The 22,352-nt window shown below is 37.4% G+C and overlaps 1 protein-coding gene across 4 annotated transcripts in view; it reads left to right on the plus strand.

The window, feature by feature from the left end:
* The window catches only part of AKAP6 (A-kinase anchoring protein 6), a 298,890-nt gene that overhangs the window by 41,346 nt on the left and 235,192 nt on the right, over window positions 1-22,352 (plus strand). For 3 of the 4 annotated variants that reach the window (XM_052782579.1, XM_052782583.1, XM_052782582.1), the window contains exon 2: window positions 20,922-21,279. In XM_052782579.1, the coding sequence (XP_052638539.1) occupies window positions 20,956-21,279 (324 nt within the window). In that variant the 5' untranslated portion in view covers window positions 20,922-20,955. Of the gene's footprint in view, window positions 1-261; window positions 368-20,921; window positions 21,280-22,352 lie in introns of all 4 variants that reach the window. The other variant, XM_052782581.1, reaches the window with a different exon arrangement.

The following is a 22,352-nucleotide window of genomic DNA, read 5'->3' on the forward strand; positions in this document are numbered from 1 at the left end:
CTTTTCACTGATTTCCAGATTTTTCTGGAAAAAATGTTATCATTTGTGGCAGGCTCTATAAATAGCATTTAATTCCACAGCTGCTGGGAACAGACATTTCCAGCACTTTCCACTGTTTCTGCTGGTAGCTTTCTGGCAGCTGGAATATCCCTGTCTGTTATTTTCTATTGCTAGGCTCTAGAATAACTGAAGATCATCACAGTCTTTTCTGAATTTATGAGGTAGACCACTTATCTTGTTTCTGTTTTTTCTGTCCTACAGCCCTGGTGTCTGACCTAAACCAGGTAAATCTCAGGGAATTTTGAAGTGGCTGCCCTCAAATTTATTTCAGCTGCTTGTTTGAGCTTCCACTCCTCCTTACTGCTGAGTAAGCCAATTGTCTTAGATGCTGCTCACAGATTTCCCAAACAGCAAAATGAATTTTCATGGGCAATGCAGAAAGAAAAACAATATAACCAGAATATAGCTTAAGTAGGCCACAACTTTGAATGAAACACACCTGGGAACTCTCCAGAGAGAACTTATTTATTGCAGATTGTTTCCTCACTGCTTCTTTGCTCAAGCAGTTAACCAATGCTTGATGTCTTGGTTGTTTCTGTTTGGAGGGGGCCTAGTCATAGAACTGAAATTACTCAGTTGAAGCAGTTTTTATCAAAACAGACTTAAATAGACACAAATGTTTTTCATGGGTTGTCTCTTTCCTTGTTCAAACTGTCAGACTACTTTTTTACAACCCAGGAGTAGATGTTTTAGTGCAAAAAATGTTCCAATCAGTATTAAATGATAGCTGTATTTAATAAATCCGTCACTGATTTTGACCATTACATTGTCATATTACAATGTTGTTATATACCCTTTGTATTTAGGTAGGATCTTCCACTAACTTGTTGAACTATAGTTATGGTGTGGTTTTGAATCATACTACTATTTCTTTGAAGTCTTGTCCTGACTTCTCAGAACTGTAAATGTCCATAAAGAAAGAAAGTAGATCCAAATAAATTCCACTTTCCATAGACTGGTTAAATGATGGGATGACTGAAATGTGCAAACCCTATGGTATTTAATAGCATCATTTTTCATACTGCTTTGATTTCATGTTAGTCCTTTTCTACAGATTTACTATGCCTGCAATGGACTGAAGTGACTCCTTGGCATGAAAGAGGTATAGAAATAGGTACTGGTATAATGATTTATAAAGTATGTGACTTTTAATACATGAAAGTGCACTTCTGTACTGTTAAATTTGAAGAAGCAGTGCATGTGTCAGCAGGAGAAAAGATAAGATAAGGCCTTTAGTTCTGAGAAAGTAATTTAGGTCATATTCCATTTCATATACACTATGGCTGGTCAGAACTAATTTCAAGTCAGTAGAGTCACATGAAGGTAGAATAAAACATGTAAACTGGAATTTGACAGCTGATTAAACAGGGCTGACAGTGTGTCATTAGATATTTTCAACTAAATGCACTTTCAAAATTAAGTCATTTTAAATTTGGACAGATACTGTATTTTTTTTACCTGAAAAACTAGGTTCCTGAGAACCTAGCTTGGACTGGAGATTACAATGGTGAGTACTTGCAGCACCTACCTCTTGGTGGAACAGATTGGTCATCAGAGTTAAGAACAGAACTCTTCCTGCAATGTATGAGGCAAGAGATACCTTAACTGTAATTTACCATGGCCTCAGTGTATACCAATATAAGCCAATGAAGGATGCTAAGGACAGGAATATGTCTTACATCTTGTCCTAATCAGCTTAGTCACACATTGTGCAATTCAGAATTCTGTGATTTATTTTCCTCCAGTCCCACGTTCTCTATCAAAAGCATACAGAATATTGATTGTCCTATGTATTCTGTGCGCCTGATCATTTTTCTGAAGACTTGGCCACTTGACATGCACAAATAAATCACATGTGCTAAATCTGAAACCTCATGCCTGGGAGAGAATCAATTCATAGAATCATAGAATCATTTCGGTTGGAAAAGACCTTCAAGATCATCAAGGCCAACCATTAACCATGCCCCCTAAACCATGCCCTGGAGTACCCTGTCCACTCGCTTTTTGAATACCTCCAGGGATGGTGAATCAACCACTTCCCTGGGCAGCCCATTCCAATGTTTGACAACCCTCTCAGTAAAAAAATTTTTCCTAATATCTAACCTAAATCTCCCTTGCCTCAACTTGAGGCCATTTCCTCTTGTCCTATCTCCAGACACCTGACAGAAGAGACCAACACCCACCTCACTACAACCCCCTTTCAGGTAGTTGTAGAGAGCGATAAGGTCTCCCCTCAGCCTCCTCTTCTCCAGACTGAACAACCCCAGATCCCTCAGCCGCTCCTCATAAGACTTGTGCTCAAGGCCCCTCACCAACTTGGTTGCCCTTCTCTGGACACGCTCAAGCAGCTCAATGTCTTTCCTGTAGTGAGGGGCCCAAAACTGAACACAGTACTCGAGGTGCGGCCTCACCAGTGCCGAGTACAGGGGAACAACCACCTCCCCGCTCCTGCTGGCCACACTGTTCCTGATACAGGCTTGGATGCGATTGGCCTTCTTGGCCACCTGGGCACACTGCTGGCTCATATTCAGCCGGCTGTCAACCAGCACCCCCAGGTCTTTCTCTGCCGGGCAGCTTTCCAGCCACTCTTCCCCAAGCCTGTAGCGCTGCATGGGGTTGCCGTGACCGAAGTGCAGGACCCGGCACTTGGCCGTGTTAAACTTCATACAATTGGCCTCAGCCCATCGATCCAGCCTGTCCAGATCTCTTTGTAGAGCCCACCTACCCTCAAGCAGATCGACCCTGCCTCCCAACTTGGTGTCGTCTGCAAACTTGCTGAGGGTGCACTCAATCCCCTCATCCAAATCATCAATAAAGATATTAAACAGAACAGGGCCCAACACCGAGCCCTGGGCAACACCACTCGTGACCCGCCGCCAACTGGATTTCACCCCATTCACCACTGCCCTCTGGGCTCGTCCATCCAGCCAGTTTTTCACCCAGTGAATAGTGCACTTATCCAGGCCACAAGACGCCAGCTTCTCCAGGAGTATGCCATGAGAGACAGTGTCAAAGGCCTTGCTGAAGTCTAGGAAAATAACATCGACAGCCTTTCCCTCATCCACTAGGCGGGTCACTTGGTCATAGAAGGAGATCAGGTTGGTCAAGCAGGACCTGCCTTTCGTAAACCCATGCTGACTGGGCCTGATCCCCCTCTTATCCTGGAGCTGCCGTGTGAGTGCTCTCAAGACAAACCATTCCATAATCTTTCCCGGTACCGAGGTCAGGCTGACAGGCCTGTAGTTCCCCGGATCCTCCCTGCAACCCTTCTTATAAATGGGAGTCACATTGGCAAGCCTCCAGTCCTCTGGGACCTCCCCTGTTGACCAGGAACGCTGATAGATGATAGAGAGTGGCTTGGCAAGGACCTCTGCCAGTTCCCTCAGTACTCTTGGATGGATCCCATCAGGTCCCATAGATTTGTGAGTGTCCAGATGGCGTAACAGGTCCCTAACTAATTCCTCCTGGATTAAGGGGGGTATGTTATGCTCTTCATCCTTACCTTCCAGCTCATGAGGTGGAGTACCCTGAGGATGATTGGACTCACTATTAAAGACTGAGGCAAAGAAGGCATTAAGTACCTCGGCCTTTTCCTCATCACTGGTTGCTACATTCCCTTCTGTATGCATTAAAGGATAGATATTCTCCTTGGGATTCTTTTTACTGTTAACGTATTTGTAAAAACATTTTTTGTTGTCCCTTACAATAGTTGCCAGATTTAGTTCTAGCTGAGCTTTCGCCTTTCTAATTTTCTCTCTGTATGATCTAACAAGATCCCTGTACTCCTCTCAAGTTGCCCGCCCTTTCCTCCGGAGATGATAAACTCTCCTTTTTTTCTTAAGTCCTAGCAAAAGCTCCCCATTCAGCCAGGCCGGTCGTTTTCCTCGGCGGTTTGACTTGCGGCACATGGGAATAGTCTGGTCCTGAGCCATTAAGATTTCCTTTTTAAAGAATGTCCATCCCTCCTGGACCCCTTTGCCCTTCAGGACCATCTCCCAAGGGACTCTCTCAACCAGTGCCTTGAAGAGGCCAAAGTTAGCCCTCCGGAAGTCCATAGTGGTGGTTTTGCTGACCACCTTCTTTGCCTCACCAAGAATTGATTCCTTCTATTTGGTAAGAGAAAATTGTGGTGGTTGTTTTTCTTCCATGCACAAATGGTTGCAGAAATATTAAACCAAGCGAGGGCACTAATTCCTGCTCCTTTTTGGAAATGGCATCCACTGTCAAAGAAGGCACCTTAAACAGAATTTTATGAGGTGCTTTGAGTGGAGCTTGCTCAGTTGCTCCAATTTAATTCTACTTTTTGTAAACTTTTTTTTAACACAGTGGCTGGAATCTAGGTCTAAGACTTCCCAAGTGATTATCTTAAAAGTTCAGGTTACTGTAGGTTCTGTAAAACCATGTTTGTTTTTCCATGTCTCTGAACAAAAACTTAAGTTTTGAGGAAGAAAGCCAATATTCTAAATTATGCTGAAAACCTGTATTCTTCTGAAATACTGCATTAGTATAATCTTCACAGTTGCATGGTTTAGTGTACCTTAGGAGGTTGGCAGCAGCGAGTAACTAAACTGAAACTCTCTAAAAACTATTTCAGAATAAGACTGTAAAATAAAGAATACATGTAATCTGTATGTTAACTAATGACAAAATTAAGAGGCCAATCCTGAACAAATCTGGTAGGCCTTTAAGGAAGTGATAGAATGTCAGAACTTCTCAGAAAGAAGCCCTAAATAATAATATAAAACTAATATTTAAAATTAATCTCTGTTTTTTGAAATTATGTATGAGGAGTGGAAGAATTAGAGGCTTATGTTTATTAAATTTTTCATATGGCCTGGAGAAAACAGTTTAACATGTTTGGGGGTTTTTTTGGTGGGTTTTTAAGACTTTTATGTTTCTCTGAGATTCTTGGTTTAGTTGAGGAATAAATAAGTGTCATAAAAGAAATTCCATTTTGTGAGCATTTCAAACTTAGAAAGTGGTGACATCTGGTGACAGGGAGTCTTATGGAATTTCAAGCCCAATTTCCAGACTAAAAGCTACATATAACAAACAGGTGCATAATCTTTTTCAATACAGAATTTGCTATTTAAGGTTAGGAAAGCACATACAGAACCACATGACTTTGTATAAATTCAGTCACTGCACACTTAAAAAAATTTTTCTTGTAGGTGCATCTGAGATTGCAATCATTATCATTTATCTTCATATACAGTGCACACGATTTTCAAATGGCTGCGTGTTATTTTTCTACTTTTTTAGTAGTTTTCTATTATAACGTTTTCTGCATGTACGAAATACTGAACACATGTCTGCATGCATATAGTTCATAGCTGTATGTTTATCCAGCTTTCTGAACAAATTCTGCCTATCTATATAACTTGCTTTTGCTAAGTACAAATGGTTGTTAATAAGAAGACATAAACTGAAGACATATGATTGACTTGTAACAATATGTTCAAAACAATGATGAAAGTGTATTTTTTGAAGTAGGTTCTATTCCATCATAATAAACATTTTATTTTTATACAAAATTTGAAGATCATACAGAATAAGAAAATCTAGAGTAAAACTGTGAAGAATAACACTGGAAACAATTGGGCTTAATTCTGGATAAGTGAATATTTCTCCATTCTGCCCATTTATACTCTTTGTTTTTCATGTACTGTACATATAGGTGGTAGTAGGATGAAAAAGTCTCTGAACTGGAAATACCTGTAATTATATATACTGACTTGAAATTTAACCAAAGAAAAATGCTAGTTCATATCAGTATTTTAGTTCTTTAGAATGTATTAAGACTCTACTGTTTCTGTAGGTGCTTGATCTAAAATTTAAATTGCATAGCAATTTGAATGGACCTCCTGCGGACTGTTTTATGGCATCTCTATTGATCTGTATTATTGAATTGTTCAGTACAATTCTGAAAATAATAAGAAAATTATGTGAGTTGAACAGATTTACCAAAAGCGTACACCATATGTATGCAGAGAACAAGGAGTCTGCAGCTCATTTATTCATAAAATGTGCTGGTGCAAACGTCTTACTGCCTGCTGGTGGCAGCAGACAGGGTAAGATCTATCATTCTCAAGCTACTCTTATGAAGCAAGTTATATCTTAAGATCTTCTTTGGGCTTGTACAACCATTTCTGGCTCTGGAAAATTAAAATATAAATCCCTAGTCACATTTCTAGGAGAATTCCCTGTGCTTTAAAGCATTCAGAGAAGTCTTGGAACATAATGCTACATGTACCTTTTGTATCAGGAGAAAAAATAAAAAATCCAAATGAACAACCATTACTGTCTGTACATTCTTATTGTACAAAATAAGTGTAGCCCAGTCATAATGGGGCAGACAACAAAGGCAACCCTTTCTGAGTTATTTGGGTCCAAGAATCTGAACCAGAAATATCCAAACTTGTTTATTCCCATGTACAAGTAGCTTTCATAGCTGGAGGCTGCCATCCTTCTCTTCCATGCCTGCCTACAGATGATTATAAATATCAAGCTGCAATCTACTGTGCAGGTGGTCTAGTTCTGTGATATCTGTTCTTCTAGTGCATGTTGGTCAGGACTCATTGTGCAAGGTCAGCTTTGAGATGGTCTTTTTGGAGTATTGTAAGGTGATCTCTGCATCACCATCATCTGTTGGATCTCACTGAAAAATCTCTGTGTTTGGATGACTCTTTGGTCCATTACCATAGAACCACCCACAAAAGAGTCAAAATCATCAGGGAATACAGGAAGAAAGAAAAAGTATCCAGAGTAAGTAGGACTTCTGTTCAGAGCCCTTGTTCCCTCTAGTGGAACTCCAAGCTTTAAATCTATATCCTTTCCTTTCCTTGCTGAACCAGAGTTTAACTCCCACACAGGCAGCGTTGATGTTTCAAGCCATATCTTCTAGAATTCCTGTGCCATTTCTTAAGTGCAGTTGCAACAACATCTAGTCCACCTTATATAGCCTTAGAATATAGGCAGGTGTCTCCCATGATAACAAAAGAGCATACATAAACAATGAAAACTTCCTTATAGTTTTATAGATAATGCTGAATAGTACTGATTTCCCCCCCCCCCCCCCGCCCTGCTTGCCTTTAGGAAGTAGAGAGTTCTGTCCCTCTTAACAATTTGTAATTACACGTATAGTTCAGCTTTAAAAAAAAAATTTGTACCCATGCCTATTTGCAATTTGGGGGATTGCATAAGTATCTTACTACTTCATTGTGTGGGACTTTGAGAAGTATGTCTTGCAAGATTAAAAAAGCAATATTTTTCTTCTAAAGAAGTTCTGATTGGCAGAAAGCATCAACATATTGCTTTTCATGAACGGTGGCAAATGGCTGAGAGTTTTCCTTTGCTACAGTAAGGATGAATTGTTCATGGTAGAAAATATGTCAGTAAACCACTTGAGCTATAGGAGTGAAAACTCCTACGTATTCATTTCTTGTTTGATGATATTCTGTTCTTTGTGGTGGCATGCTCTGAAGTCTGGATATTTTGACATGTGGATGCTGAATAAGAGAGTACCATCAGGCAGGATACTGAATATTTATATTTTACTAAGCCTTCGTTCTGGTGTTACCCTGGTGCTGATTTTTTCCAATATAGTTGTTATGCCACAATTTCTTCCATCAGTCTTTCTGTTACTGTTGTCTGCAGTTTCAGATAAACTAAGGGTCTTCAGTTCACTGGGGGCAAGGTGCCTCCTTTTGCCTTGGCAAACCGTTAAGGTGCCATGGTTAAATGTGCTCAAGGTACTGCAAGCTCTAATGTTGATATAGATGAATTTATGGGGTAAGTGCAGTCCAATGATACACTAGTTCATGCTGATAAGCAGTGGTCTTACTTCTTAACCTGCTAGAAGCTTTTTTCCTCCTAGAACTGACAGAATGATAATAATTAAACCCCTCTTATTTCTGCTTGCATCAATTCCTCGTTTCACACCACCTAAGCTGTATTTTAGATTTAATTTCCTTTCCATTACTCTAATTACTTGCTTTTTGAATCTATTCCCTAACATCTTTTTGTCTTGTACCCACATTTAAGATTCTCCTTTTCCTGTAGCTCCTGATGACCTTCTTTTATTTTTTTTCCTCCAGTCTGTAGTCCTTGCACTTTTGATTTATCTGTGCTTCGTTTCACAGCACTGTTTGCTTTCTTTTATCTCCTGGTCAAATGCTTAGCTCTTGGAATTCAAAAGTCACCTTCAAAACCAGGTTTGGGTTCCTTTATCCTTGATCCTTCCAAGATACATGTGTTCTTCAAGGACTGAGCTTCCTTGGAAGAATCTTGTGCAAGAATCTGTAGTTTACACGTGAAATGTTTCCATCACTTTTATAGCATCTTCAAGACAGTATCTGTCCAGATTGGAAAAAAATACCAGAATTACTTTTTTTCATGAGTGCAGTCAGACTACAAGGGTTTGGGTTTGCCCTTAACACTGTAAATAGCTTAGGTATTGATATGTACCTACATAAAGGGGATAAAGGGGCAGGGTGATTTTTTTCTCTCTTTCCTTTTTTTTTTTGTTTCTTTTATTTTGTTGTTGGTTTTGTTGTCCTAGTTGTATCCTTCCATTGTAAAAGATTGCCCTAGGTGGATAAGGGTGCTTCCTTTTTTTTTTTTTTTTTTCTTCAGCAATTGTGCTTTGAACAATGCATGTCAGAACTGTAGTTTCACTCCTGGAGCATGCATGATATCTAACATTTGTACAGAGCTGCCCAAAGCATCAGTGTTAATGCTGAACTACTAATATTACAAATATTATGTTAATATCTTATAGCTAGTTAAAGTTTTGGAGCAATAATTTTGTACACTAAAGTTTCAGAAACATCAAAATTTGGATTCCTCTTCTGTCTTAACTTAATTTTGCTGTATCTGATCAAGTTTATGGTAAAAGAAAGCAGTGTTAGGTAACTGATAATGACTTAAAAGGGTAAAAACATTTATGCCTTAATTCTCTGTTCAGCTTAAAAGCCCTTGAAAGCCTACTTTCTTATTTCTTTCATTTTATTGACTTCTATGAAGTTGGTCTTAGTTAAACAATAATTTAAGAGAGATCAGAATCAGTTACTCATCTCAGGAGATGTGATCTGTTACAGTGCTGGTGGATAGTCTTGGTGTGTATTATGTACTTGTGTACTCGTAAAAGTGTATGAGATGAAAATTTGCAAGAATTTGATACTGAAAAATTTCTTGGCCACCATCGATGTTTTTGAAACTGATTTTGAATTTAAGAATAAAGTTCTGTAATTGCTGATATTTTTAAATTTGGCTAGATTTCAGGTGCAAAACGAAGTTGGAAACATGCTTGAACCCTGTTTAGAGATGCCTTTGATACTGTTTATCATATAGCTTTTCTTCCAAAACTTGTAAAGCACAATGAAATAAGAAAGTAATTTTTTTGGATTGTGTTCAGAAGATGGGTGATGGTGAAACTAGAAAGCTCTGAGGACAAAAATAGTATTGTATGTGGAGAAAATGAAGTTTTCTCTGTCATTTAGTATAATCCAGAAACAATAATTCTGCACTGGGGTTGGGGAAATACCTTTCTGATGCTCTGAGTCAATCATAAATGACCTTGTAAAATTGCACAATAGAAAGAAAGGGAATAAAGCAATAGTACTCATTATCTTGGGTGATGGTGTCAATCAGCTGGTAACACAGCATGACTGGATATATATTTTTAGGTGACCAGTTAGTTGACATCAAGGGTCAGGATTTTATCCAAGTAGTGATTGAGAGAAATGGTTTGCTAAATAGTTACTGAAGCCACGGTTCATCCGTGTATTACAGGAATTCTCTTATTTTCATTTATATTAAAAATTAATCCCCAAAATGAAAAAAAACCCCATTTTACAGTGCACTACTGTGATAACTGAATGCCTGAAACAACTGAATGTACACATTTGAAAATGTATTATTGATATTAGATAGTACCAGGAACCAAAATAATAGAGCAGAACCCTTCAGTATGACTTAGTACAAAAAACCAATTTGTGCTCCAAAGAGCTTAGTCTATTTCTGTGAATCCTCAAACTGAGACAAAAAGCAATGGCTGTGGTGTTCTTCTAGATAAAGCCGGAAATTATTATATTTAACAGCCTAAATTATTTATAGTTAAACTTTACATGACAGAATTTGCAGGGTCAGCTAGCCACAGTGTGTTGTGTCTCATATAATACAGAATACTAATTTCCAAAACGGATCAGGCTCACTGGTCTCAGCAGCTGCATTGTTCATCTTTCCAAAAAGTAGCAGTTTCTTTAAAAATCTTTATTTTTTATAAGAAAATTATTAAAATTTATTGTAACAAAGCTAGTTTCAGAAATCACAGCATGTCTTATGGCTATTTTGATCTATTTCATCACTGGGATTGGGGCTGGGGCAGCTTAAATGCCTGAAGTTGCATTGTTGGGTCTGACATACTAAAATTGTGTCCTGAAGAATTCTTCAGTTAGATTATTCTTGTTTCTTTCTTTTTTTTTTTTTTAAATTATTATCATTATAACTTTTGTACTGAGAGACTGAGCATCCAGTATTGCACTACTATAACATATCTGATACTGTCTTAATTTAAGGAAGAAGCCCGAACGATGATCTTGAGTGACTGCTAGAGAAAAATGGAAGACTTGCATTGTAGTTAGAGGTCGGCTATGACTGACATTGTACAGTACATATGAGAGGATAAGAAATAATAGAACTTGAAAATGGGCTAAAATAACCTTGCCTGGTTCTTGTCTGATCTATTATGAGGCCATATTGCTTGATACAAGTAATTAATTTCTCCTCAACTTCCATAATAAAAAGCAGTAAGCTTGTTTAGCCTCTGGATAATTTTCTGTGAAATACTGTTAACATTTCTAAGTGATTAGCATGTATTTATTATGAAACTGGAGTGTGAAATTACAGTGAAACATATTATTTTTCTTTTCCCTAACTTACAGCAGTACCTTCATTCTGCTGTCATAGAAGAAATCCTGAGAGTACTGGTTTTGACATAACTCTGGGGAAATAGAGCAGGACTGGTTGGAATTCTGCAGTGAAATTTGTTTGCATCAAAAGACTGTGGTTTTTAACTGCCAGTATTTGGTGAAAAAAAAAAACCATCTTTCTTCTTTTCTGTTTTGGATGAGAAAAGGAAGAATTTTTTTTTTTTTTTTTAAAGGTGGTCAGAAAAAAGCAAACAGAAATGACAACTGGAATCTGGGTAAAAATGTAATTTTGAACAAAGGAAGAAAGCTCTTACTCTCTTTTTTTGTATGAAAAAATGACAAAAGCAATTTAATTGATCAAAGAATTTGGAGGGGTTATTTATGGGAAATTTTTGATGCAAGGATTTTTCTATCTCAAATTTACAGTTGTCAATCAGTCCTGTAGAATCAATTAACCTTCAGTTAAAAACATCCTGTTCCCAGCCACCAGGTAAATATACAATTAAAGAAGCAAACTTGAACTAGGGTTCTGTGAGTGATTTGATAAGATATTTTCAGGTAGCTGAAATTAAATTAGTTTTTTTAATATTAATAGATGTTGAGTTTTATCCTGAAGTTGAAATGAGGAAGTTCCCTTTAATGCACACTTGAAATAAAATTTAGTGTTGCAAAACAAGTGGCCTTCCGTGTATTAACAATTGCGGATTCTTTCTGCTCTCCTGCCTGACTGGACATGGGTCAGATTTGGTAGACAGTCAAGGACCTATGGTGGTATACACACAAGCGAATAAGCAGATCCTCTGTGAAACATCTCTGAATGTTCTCACCTATGTCTCACTGCCTCTGTACATGCTTAAAGACCATTTTAAATCCAGATTAGTATTCAGCCAAGCCTAATCTTGATTTTGCTGTCTTCCAATTTAAAAGATGTTTCACATTATCTTTTTTGAGAAAAATTTTGGAACAAGGGGCTGCCTTCTTGCTAGAATAATTATTTTGCATCCTTTACCATCTGACTTTTGTAGCTGGTGAAAGGAAAAATTATGTTATGATTGCAAATGCTTTGCTCACTACTTACCACTAGAATGACAAAAATGGCTTTATCCAGGGAGATTAAAAAAACCCACCCAAAACTATGAACCAAAACCCAACAACCAACTACTCACATGTATGTTGAAGAATCAGCATATGAAAGTTGCCACTATGTGTGTCTTCCATGTGCTGCTGACATTCTGGAGTGAAAATTAGGATAACAAAAGCCTAAGGTGGTGTAGGGTAGTTAGCTAATAAAGGATGCTGAAATAATGATGAATTAATATGAAGCAGCTAATTTGTCCATTTCAGTGCTAATCTCTTCATACCACATGACCTCCCAGTCACTGTTTCTTACTGCAGGGCAAACCTCCGCTGAGTCAGAAATGGCCAGGAAACACAACTACTCATCTCAATATGTTTGATTCTTTGAACACATTCCTCTATCTATACGAGTCTGGCACTACACAATTGTTTTCAATGTCTGTGTATGTTGTAGTGTAGAATTTTTTCTGATGTACCTTATAATGCTTGTCTAATGGGATCATTTCCAGCTAGTCTCCCTGCTTTTTCATAAGTGAGAACATAAAATGATATGACCTGGGAGTGTATAAATTTTATGCACTGTTTCAGGCAAGACTTCACTATACATCACAGTGTTTAGGTTTTTACATAAGGATGTATAGGATATTTTCTTTAGTAGAGAAGTATTCCTTTCTCTCCATGGTGGCTTTCTAGGCTCAGCATGACAATTCCAATACTCAATTAATTTCAGAGGAATAGTTAAATATAGGGTTGGGGGTTTTGGGGTTTTTGTTTTGTTTTGGTTTTTTCCCCAGCTGTTCTTTTTGAGGATAATTGCAGTTAATGCTGGACAAGAACTATTGGATATATTTTTAGGTAAATTTGGTGCTTGTGTAAAGATACACAGTTAGTACCTCTTAAGATGTGAACTCTCTCTCTGAAACAGAACTCTGCTTTGCTTCCAGTATTAATTCACTGATTAATTGTAGGGCCATAATACTGTATAGTTTCCACCACTTATGAAATTCCTGGACTTGACAGTACAGGTGCAAATTGTTGATGTGATGAGTATATTGGGTTTATGCCCAAAACTTTTATTCATGTAGATTATGATACTTGTGGCTTTATATGTTTGTGTATATATATATAATATATGTATATGTGTATATATATGTGTGTGTGTACATATATACACACATAAACTGAAATGAATTTAGATCAGGGACTTGGAGTTTATTGAAGCAGGTGAAGACACTGAATAAACCGAGGGCTTGAGAGAGGTGAGTTCAGAACTGTTTGCTGTTTGAAATTTCCAGTTATGCTTTCTTTAAAAGGAAGCTGTTTGCAGGTTAAGGTCTTTTGTTGAGTTGTTCCTGGAAGGAATACCTGAAAAGGGTTCTGCTTGGATCTTCCAGGTCCTCGTCTGGAGAACTGTGTGCAAAAACCATGGCAAGTAGAATGGCTGAAGCACCCTCTCAGGTATATAAAGTGGTTGGGCAAATGACTGAGACCCTGAGAGGAATTGTGGCATACCACTTGAAAGACCTTTGGACAAAGAGCATATCAGAAATATAGTGATTGCTTCCACTGAGAGGAGGCTGGGGTTCTTTTGAAGAATGAAGAGGCCCAGGTTGTGAAAAACAGCAACATTTAAAGTTCTGGATAACATGGTCTTAAAGTGGTATTTTACGACCTCTATCTTATCCTCCTAAGTCACCTTTTTTTAAGGCTGAGAGTCTCAGCCTGCTCAGTTTTCATTGGAACAGAGGTAATTACATATTCCTGTTTGTCCTTCAAATTGCCTTTTTTGAAACCTTTTCCAGCTCCACTGTATTTCCTTTGTGATGAGGGGGCCAGAATTGCACATAACATGTTCGATGTGTACCATGGATTTATATAGCGATGTAATGATTATTTTTTTCTGCTTTATTTCCTATTCCTTTGTTAAATGTTCCTAAAATTTTGATTTCTTTTTGGCTGCTATCAAGTATTAAGCCAATGGTTTTTATGGAACTTTGATATTTTTGCTTCCAAGACATTGCTCTTGAGTAGTGACATTCACCTAGGAGCCCATTCTATACTTGCAGTTAGGACTTTTTTTTTTCTCATACACATAACTTCATATTTACCTGTAGTAAGTTTAATCTGATATTTTATTGCTCAACTCTTCAGTCTTGCAAGGTTCTGCATTTACTCGGAGTTTAAATTTGTCCCAAGTATTTCAATACCTTCTGCAGACTTTTTCACTTGATTGTTCACCCATTTTTCAGGTCGTTTATCAGTTTATTGAGAAGCACAGTGCCTAGCAGAGATTACTGTGAAACTCTGCTTGTGATCTCCATTTGTCTTCATTTGTTCTCCATTCCACTGACCATTTATTGCTACTGTTTCTAGCCTATTACTCAATTATTTGTCCATTCAAGGACCTTCCTCCTTATCCCGTGGCCATTTAGATTCCTTTAGCTTTTGGCTTTGGGTCTTGTCAAAAGCATTTTGTGATCTGTCTGGAAAAACTCCAATACTGTGGCTTTTCAAAAGCAGTGGAGGCTCTTCCTCTAAAAAATGGTACTTTTTCAGGTATTGCCTCATTCTGCTACAGTTTCTACCAATTTTCCTGGTATAAACATCAGGTGGAAAGGTCCCCAAGAACATTTCTTTAAGAACTGGTATCCTAAGAACCAAAGAAGCTTCAAGTGAAAGATCATGCACACCTCAATCGGCAATTTGGCTATTTCACCCTTGGCTTCTCACAGATTGCCTAGGTGTATAATACCTAGACCTTGTGGTCTATCAGTTTGTTTCACAGTCTTTCCTACTATGCCATCGATTTCAGACAGATCCTTTGCTAAATCATCCAGTAGAATTTCCACTTGCCCTGATTTGTCACAATAATTTCCAGTTTCTAGCTGAACGCTTGCCTTGTAAATTCTATGTTTTCCTTCACCTGGGATTAGAAAGAGAAACAGCAGGTATCAAAGAGCATGTTGTGTCATTGCAGTGTCTTAAATCCTGATTTATAGATGTAATCAGGAACTTAAACATCCATGGTGGGATTTCCGCAGTTAATCATTGGTGGTCTGGCTTTGCTACCATCAAAGCCTTGGGGATAGACTTTTTAATGGTCCTTAAATCAGTCACATTAAAAATTTTAATCATGATTCACATTAATGTTCAGGCTTAATATTGGCATTACTATGCAAGGCTCTTTGGTCCATATCCTGCAGGAGTTCAGGCACCATTGTATTCCCTATCAGATATACTTTCTAAGAGTCTACACGCATCAAACAGGAGACCCAGCAGTGCTAAATGAAATTTTTTTCCCTTCTTGTCCAACTTGTTCAGATTTTTAGGTGTAACAGTAGGATAACTGTAAAGGAATAGTAGAATAACTGTAAAGGAATAGTAGAATAATTGTAAAGGAAGTATTTTTGAAATGTGTTCATGGGGAATGATATGAAGAGAAAAACCTAAGCTGGCTCTCTTAGAATTCAGTTCTTTAAAAGTTTTTTGAAATTGTTGTATTTCTTAAATCATGTAGGAAATCGACAACAGAATCAGTGTAGCATGGATAGTGCTAATGTGATATTAAATTCAAGTTGCTCTATATGTAGTTACTGACATGATGTATTTCAGTTTTTTGGTGTAGTGACACAGTTTGTCATTGCAGTAGGTACAGTAGATTGCATTTTCAAGGAAAGATGTAATGAGCCTTATAACTTGGCAGAGAGTTCCTGAGACTATTGAAATGGAAAGAAATGGAAATATAACTTGGCTGTGTGAGAAATTAATTTTGACTGTATCTATTTAAGAAAACTCACCATCAATGAGCTCATTAAATCTGATGTTAAAATTTACATCATTAGATTTCAAAGTCAGCAAGCGGACATAATTATTTAATGATGAGTTTCTCTGGGCTTTTTGAGCCATCTTGGAGAATGAAATGAATTGTTTGCTTGACAGACAGGTGGCTGTATAGTGCTTATGGCTGATTTTAACAATATGTGACAGTAAGAAAAATTAGAGCTCATTAACATTCACTCAACCCAGTGTCTGCACCACTGATCAGTGCTTGGACTACTGTATGGCTTAAAATGCTTAATGCATTTTTGTTTGACAGGAACCAACTGCTGTTGGAGGAGAACATGGATGATCTGATAGCTGGCAGTGTGAATATGGCCTGCACTTATAAACAAGGAAAATGTGAATAATTGGGGGGCAGAATGAGTGAGGGAAGTCTTTCAAGGCTTGTGGGTGATTGATGAACTATATTACGGTTGACACACACATTCTATGTTTTGCATAAAAACGTTAGCATCTGATTGAGCGGAAAACCAGGGGAAAGCGAGATTGCCTATGTGATTAGTGGAAGGTAATCAGCCATCTGTTAGGCATAATGCACTTACTAAAGATGAAGATAGAAAGCATATGTGTGCATGTGCTTACACAGGATCTCTCACCTTTTATACAACTAACCATGAAAATATAGAACTGTATACGAAGAACTAACACAAGGCAAAAAAATACTCTAATCTATTTTTTTCTGTCACCAGAAAGAGTACAAGCTTGTAGCTATGTTGTGTAGATCACAAATGTGTCCTTTCAGCAGTCTGAAACAGTAGCTTCAGAAATGACAGAAACAAATAATTTGAGGTGTAGTTTTTTTTAACTAATGACATCATAACTCTCTCACTCTGATTGTGATGATGAAAATAAGGCTATGCCCTAAAAATATTGAGATATGAACTTTTTATTGATCAGGACATTTGAAAATGTATTTTCAGCTGGTCACCTGCAAATTTAAAATCACCTAGTTTATACAGCTGTTCCAAGTACAGAAAGGATTCGGTTTAGAAGAAAGCTAGAGTCTGGTGTAGCGTTGCTTGCCCATCTAAAACTGTCATTGATGCTATCAGGATTTTGTGTTGTAGAAAACAAGACTGAGCTTAGCTTTTCATGTTTATGAAGAACTTTAGTGGTGATAGAGGTCCTGCTTAGAAGGAAATGAATCACTTTTTTACCTCTTTTCAAAAATCATTTTTGCATAGTAGTGTATAAAGAGCAACTCTAAAAAATATATTCAGTTTTAATATGTGTTCTAACACTTATTATAATGTTTTACAATTCAATATCTGTACACCTTACAAAATCTGGAAAAAACAAAATACTCCAGAAATATAAAAAATTCTAAGGCCAGCATTTAAAATCAGTCACTTAAAATATCAAACACCACAATATATGACCCCAAAGTATTGTTTAACTTGATCATCCATTCATACCATTTTTTTAGCAAACGTTTTAATCCACTAGATGACAGCTTGGTATATGGAATATTGTTCTTAAATACACTTTTTCAAATTTCAAATTAAAATTGGTTTTGCTGAAATTTATCACATGTCACTGATGGTACATTATGCAAATACTGGAACTGCTGAAGAAGGACTTGCATGCCCTATCTTGCTGTTTCCACCTTCCATGTTTCAGTATAAAAGTAATATCCTAAATACTGGAGGGGAAAGGGTACAGCTAGAAGACAATAAACGCAAATGTCTATATGAGAATGGGGTGGAGTGCAGGTAATTTAGTCATCTTCAATAGTTGGTGTCTTAACAAAATGTTATGAATGCAGTCCTCTGCAAGGCTGCTGACTTAGTTAGAAATATGGAAGTCTGACTTGCACATGGTCAGTAATCCAGAAAAGCAGAACCTACTTCTGATCAAAAGTATTTTGGCCAGTTTTATAACTCCTAAACTGCTTGAAGTAGATATGCCCGTGAGGTTTGCTGTTGCTGCTGGGGCTCATTTGCTATTTAGTATTTCAACATTAGAACTTTGTAAAAACACCTCTGTGGCAGGGATTTTCCTATTTTCCTTTCATATCCAATGCCTGAGGGTGACTGAAGCTTGCCCTCAGTGCCTTGCCAGTGCATTTCATAGGTCAGTGCAGGCGTGACAGGGGAATTATGTTGCTTTGCCACAGTTGTGGAGGAGCTGGGGGGGAGGGATAGCGGGGTGGAGCTTACAGTTTCTCCAGCGATTTTAGGAGCACTCATGTGAACGTGCCACTTCAGTGCCAGTTTTTTCGAAGAGTGCGGGAGAACCTTTCAGTTTGCCTTTCTCCCAGCCTAGTTGGATGATGATGCCTTTTTAATCTGCCAAGAAACAATTTAATGAATCTGCGTCCTAGTGTTTGGATTCAGTCATTTCTAGCTGCAACAGTTTCTCCTTTCAAGCATTTGTGAGCTTTTTAAAGCTTTCCCAGACCTTGCTAATTAGTATCCACAATGTGTTTTATTACCTCGGTAGGATTTTTTTTTTAAGAATGTGAAAAGAATGATCTATTTTAAAGTTTCTCCACATTATTCTTACTTGAAGTGTTGCAACTTGTTGTGATCTGGCAGAAAGAAAAGGATTCAAAGGACTTTAAGAGCAACTAGGATTAAGGAGGCATTAGCTGTAATGCTGGAGAGCCAGTATATAGAGTGAAGCACATCGTAACAAAAAACAGGTCAGCAGGTTCCTAATGGTTACTAATTGCAAACTAAGTGTATCAAAGCTAGAGCTACGCTCTGCATGCAGCACGGACTAGCTTTTGTTTGCTTCTGCAGGAGCATGTTTTAATTTCTGTTTGCTAATTGCTTTAATGTCCTTACTAGAGCCGAGTCGTGTTGAAAAACTCTTACCGAGTGCCAGTTTTTTTGTGAAAAAAACTACTAAGCAAGTGCTACACTTCCTGTGTTTCTGTATCACTTAGTGATTCAGGACCAAATATTTTGCTGGTAGGCATGTTTAATTTGTTAACCATAAACATGCAGAAATAAGGACCACACGTGCTTCACCAAAATTTCATTTTCAGGAGGAAATAATGTAAAGAAAATGCTTAAAGTAATAAGATTGTTTTGGCTGTTGGAACAATTGATTTATATGGTTTAAGACTGGGGCTATGATCAGCAATGTCCAAGACAAATGTTTTCAAATAGAGTGATTTGTCTAACAATGTATTTTAAGTATTTATGGCAACAGAGTTTAAGCTGAAAAACAGGCAGTGAAAAGAGATGGACTTGAAAAATACTCATCATCCTGAAATGTTAATTTCGTACAGTCTTGCTGCAGAGCTTTTCATTGACACCGTTTAAATCTGCAGTCTTCAAAAATCAAACTAAAAGAGCTGGAAATTGTACAGCAGGCACTGAGAATGATTGGAATCTTCTTTCATTCCCTTTTCTTGATTGCAGTGATAGAAAATTTTGTTCTTAAGTGCCAAATTAATATTCACTGGCTTAATATCAGTTCTAAATATTGGTTTGTGTGGGTGATAGATGTGCAAAAGATAGTTTACTAAGTAGTGGCAGGACAGGAAATAAAATCAAATTAACAATAAATGTAATTTTATTGTCCTTCCTGGCTATGATAAGTAGACTGGTGTTTGGATACATCTTTGGTACTCTCACTGCCTGCAGGAGTAATCTCTGGATGCTGAGACTCCACTTGAAATATTTAGGAATATAACTTAGTAGTCACAGTGTAGTTGATTTAATAGTGAAAGGCACTGGTTTCTTTTCTGCAATCTTACAGCTATTATGCTAAAAGTTAAAATGCAGTCTTTATAGAAAAGAGAGTCTAACTATAAAAACTTGGAATGTTGCCCAAATTAATAGCTGCATAACTGAGTTATTTGCAGTCTTAGCACTATGGAAAAGGAATACAAGCAGAAGTTATTAAAATGTAGTTGAAGTATTTCTAATATGCACTGGTTAAAACAAAGAAAAAACAGCTTTAAAGGGACCTAATCTTCCTAATTCTCTTAATGTAGACTTACTGAATATAGCTTAGGGTTGGAAAGTATTGAAGCAGCAAGTAAGTGCTGGTATAAGGTTTAGTGAAGTTGTATGTCAAAGGCAGGCATGTGTCAAATTTGGGTCACTCCAAAATTAGGTAAAAAATACATCTCCTACTGAATGAAAGTTTTCATAATGCTTTAGGTACTTAGCTCCAAACCAGGTGCATGCTGTTAAGTGGGGTATTTTTTTGTTCTTGGGCATAGGGTTTATGGCAGCCTTCTGTATTACATACAGCTAGAGAAAGAGCTACAAAGTAAAATGTTTTATCTATTTACTTTTCCCAGTGAACCTGGTAAGTGTATATTGATGAAACAGCTTTTGGGCTTTAATAAAGCCATGCTTGTAAAATGGTGTTTTAATTTTAGGTACATATTTTGACATTTGGAATTCTTATCTCTGTTTTGATCGAGTTGCTGCTTATTGCAACAGTTCTTAATCTAAACAAAATTACAAGAATTTAAACTTCAGACCTAAAATCTGCCTACAATAAATCAACAAAGTGTCCTCAATAGTTGCTTCAAATTTGCCTTCAAAATTTTTGTTGTACATGATCAATAGGTAAATGGACAGTTTGGAAATTTGAATAAAACTTGAGATATTTTGTGTTTAGTCATAAATTTCAGGCCAAGCAATAAGTTCTCATATGTGTTAGTTCACAAATACCAGTCCTATATCAACTTGTGGAGTTCAGTAAAGTTCTGCTAGTTTTGCAAATGCTTAGTTTATTTATGTTGCAGTTGTAGCAAATCAGCACATATTTTTAATCAACGAAAACTGTCATTTCCAAGGTGATTGTCTACAATGAGAGAAAAACAGTATTTGTTATTTTTCTCAAATAAAGAAGTTGTTCAAGTCAACAAATTTAATTTGAAAAATTCTACTTATTCTTGAACATCTAGTGTGAATTTTCAGGATGAAGAATTTATTTAGAAGTACAATACCTCTCAGACTTTGCCATTTACTCCTTGTCTTGTGAAAGTTTTTGTTGTAAAATTTGGTCTCATAACAGCAATCTCTTTTCTTTTTATCTTTGCAGCTATTTTGGAAAGAACTATGGTTTAGGCTTTCCCATGTTAGCCATGGATGTAGCACTTTCTCCCATGAGAACACAAGAACTGGATCCCATGCCATCTGATGCATCTCCCATGCTTATAAACATGACTCCTACAGTGGAACAAGATGGGGAAGAGGATGTCATGAAGGAGCTTGATTCTGGCCAGCAGTATGAAAAGCCACCTCCTCTACACACTGGGGCGGATTGGAAGATTGTTCTCCACTTGCCAGAAATTGAGACCTGGCTTCGGATGACGTCTGAAAGAGTCAGGGATCTGACCTACTCTGTCCAGCAGGACTCAGATAGCAAGCATGTGGATGTGCATCTAGTACAGCTGAAGGTAGGATGAATTTTATACTGCAGACTTTTCAGTGAAGGTCATTCGCTCAACTCTGCTACTAGTAAAGTAAAAAAAAAAGGGCTTTTCATAACTGCCATAGCATGTCTGACAGCCTGTGTTAAGAAGTGAATAAATACTTTTCAGGGAGATAATAGGTACCATATCATTCTCAGATTTTTTTGCAACATTATTTACTCATCACTTAATTCAACGGTCATAACCATATTAATGAACATGTTCACATTTGAAGAGCAGCTGATACACTAACAGTAACCTGACCAGACATCTCAGAAGTGCCCAGAAATATTCCCACAGATTTGAATGGGCTTCAGTACCTAAAACTCCCAAATTTGTGTCCCAATAAGCATGGCCACTCATTTGAAAACTAAGCAAGTTTCAGAAGCAGTAGGGTAGGAAGGTGGTCTAATATCTGGCCTTTCAGTCATGTAAAGGTTACACTGGAGATTGAGCTCAGGTGGAACTACATACAAAATGGTAAATGTGTAGATTTTTTTTCAGATCTGAGTCTTGGTAAGAAATATGAAGTGGTAAGATTCAAGCAGTCACAGCCAGTAAATCAACCTTTTTTTTTTCCCAGCAACAAAATGCATTAGCAAGACTGGACTTTGTCCCCCCAAAATCTACATTTTGTGTAAACCAGAAGAGCAACAATCTCCTTTCCCCCAACCTGTCAACTGAACACAAGTATCTTTAAACAATTATCTCTGTCTTGGTCCCAGATTTAAATTTCGGTGTTGAATCTTGAAAGATATTAAGGAAATTCAAGGTGAAATTCAAATAAATAGTGTCTGGGACTCTATGTGTACTTTCATTTGCATGGCTTGGTTTGCTGCAGCAGATGAAGCATGCTTTTGAAGGCAGCAAACAATCTCCAAAAATAGCAGGCAGTTATCTCTTCAGACTGAGCTGTCTTCAGAGTTGCATTCTGAGACCTGTTTATGTGAACATAGTCTTCCTTCATACTCAGTGTGATGGTATTTTATTTGTATTTATTTTAGGACTGGAGCTATAGGCTTTCTTAAAATATAACTCTGTGTAGTAGTGCTAACCAT

This window comes from Harpia harpyja, chromosome 3 (assembly GCF_026419915.1).
Source record: "Harpia harpyja isolate bHarHar1 chromosome 3, bHarHar1 primary haplotype, whole genome shotgun sequence".
Classification (NCBI taxonomy): domain Eukaryota; kingdom Metazoa; phylum Chordata; class Aves; order Accipitriformes; family Accipitridae; genus Harpia; species Harpia harpyja.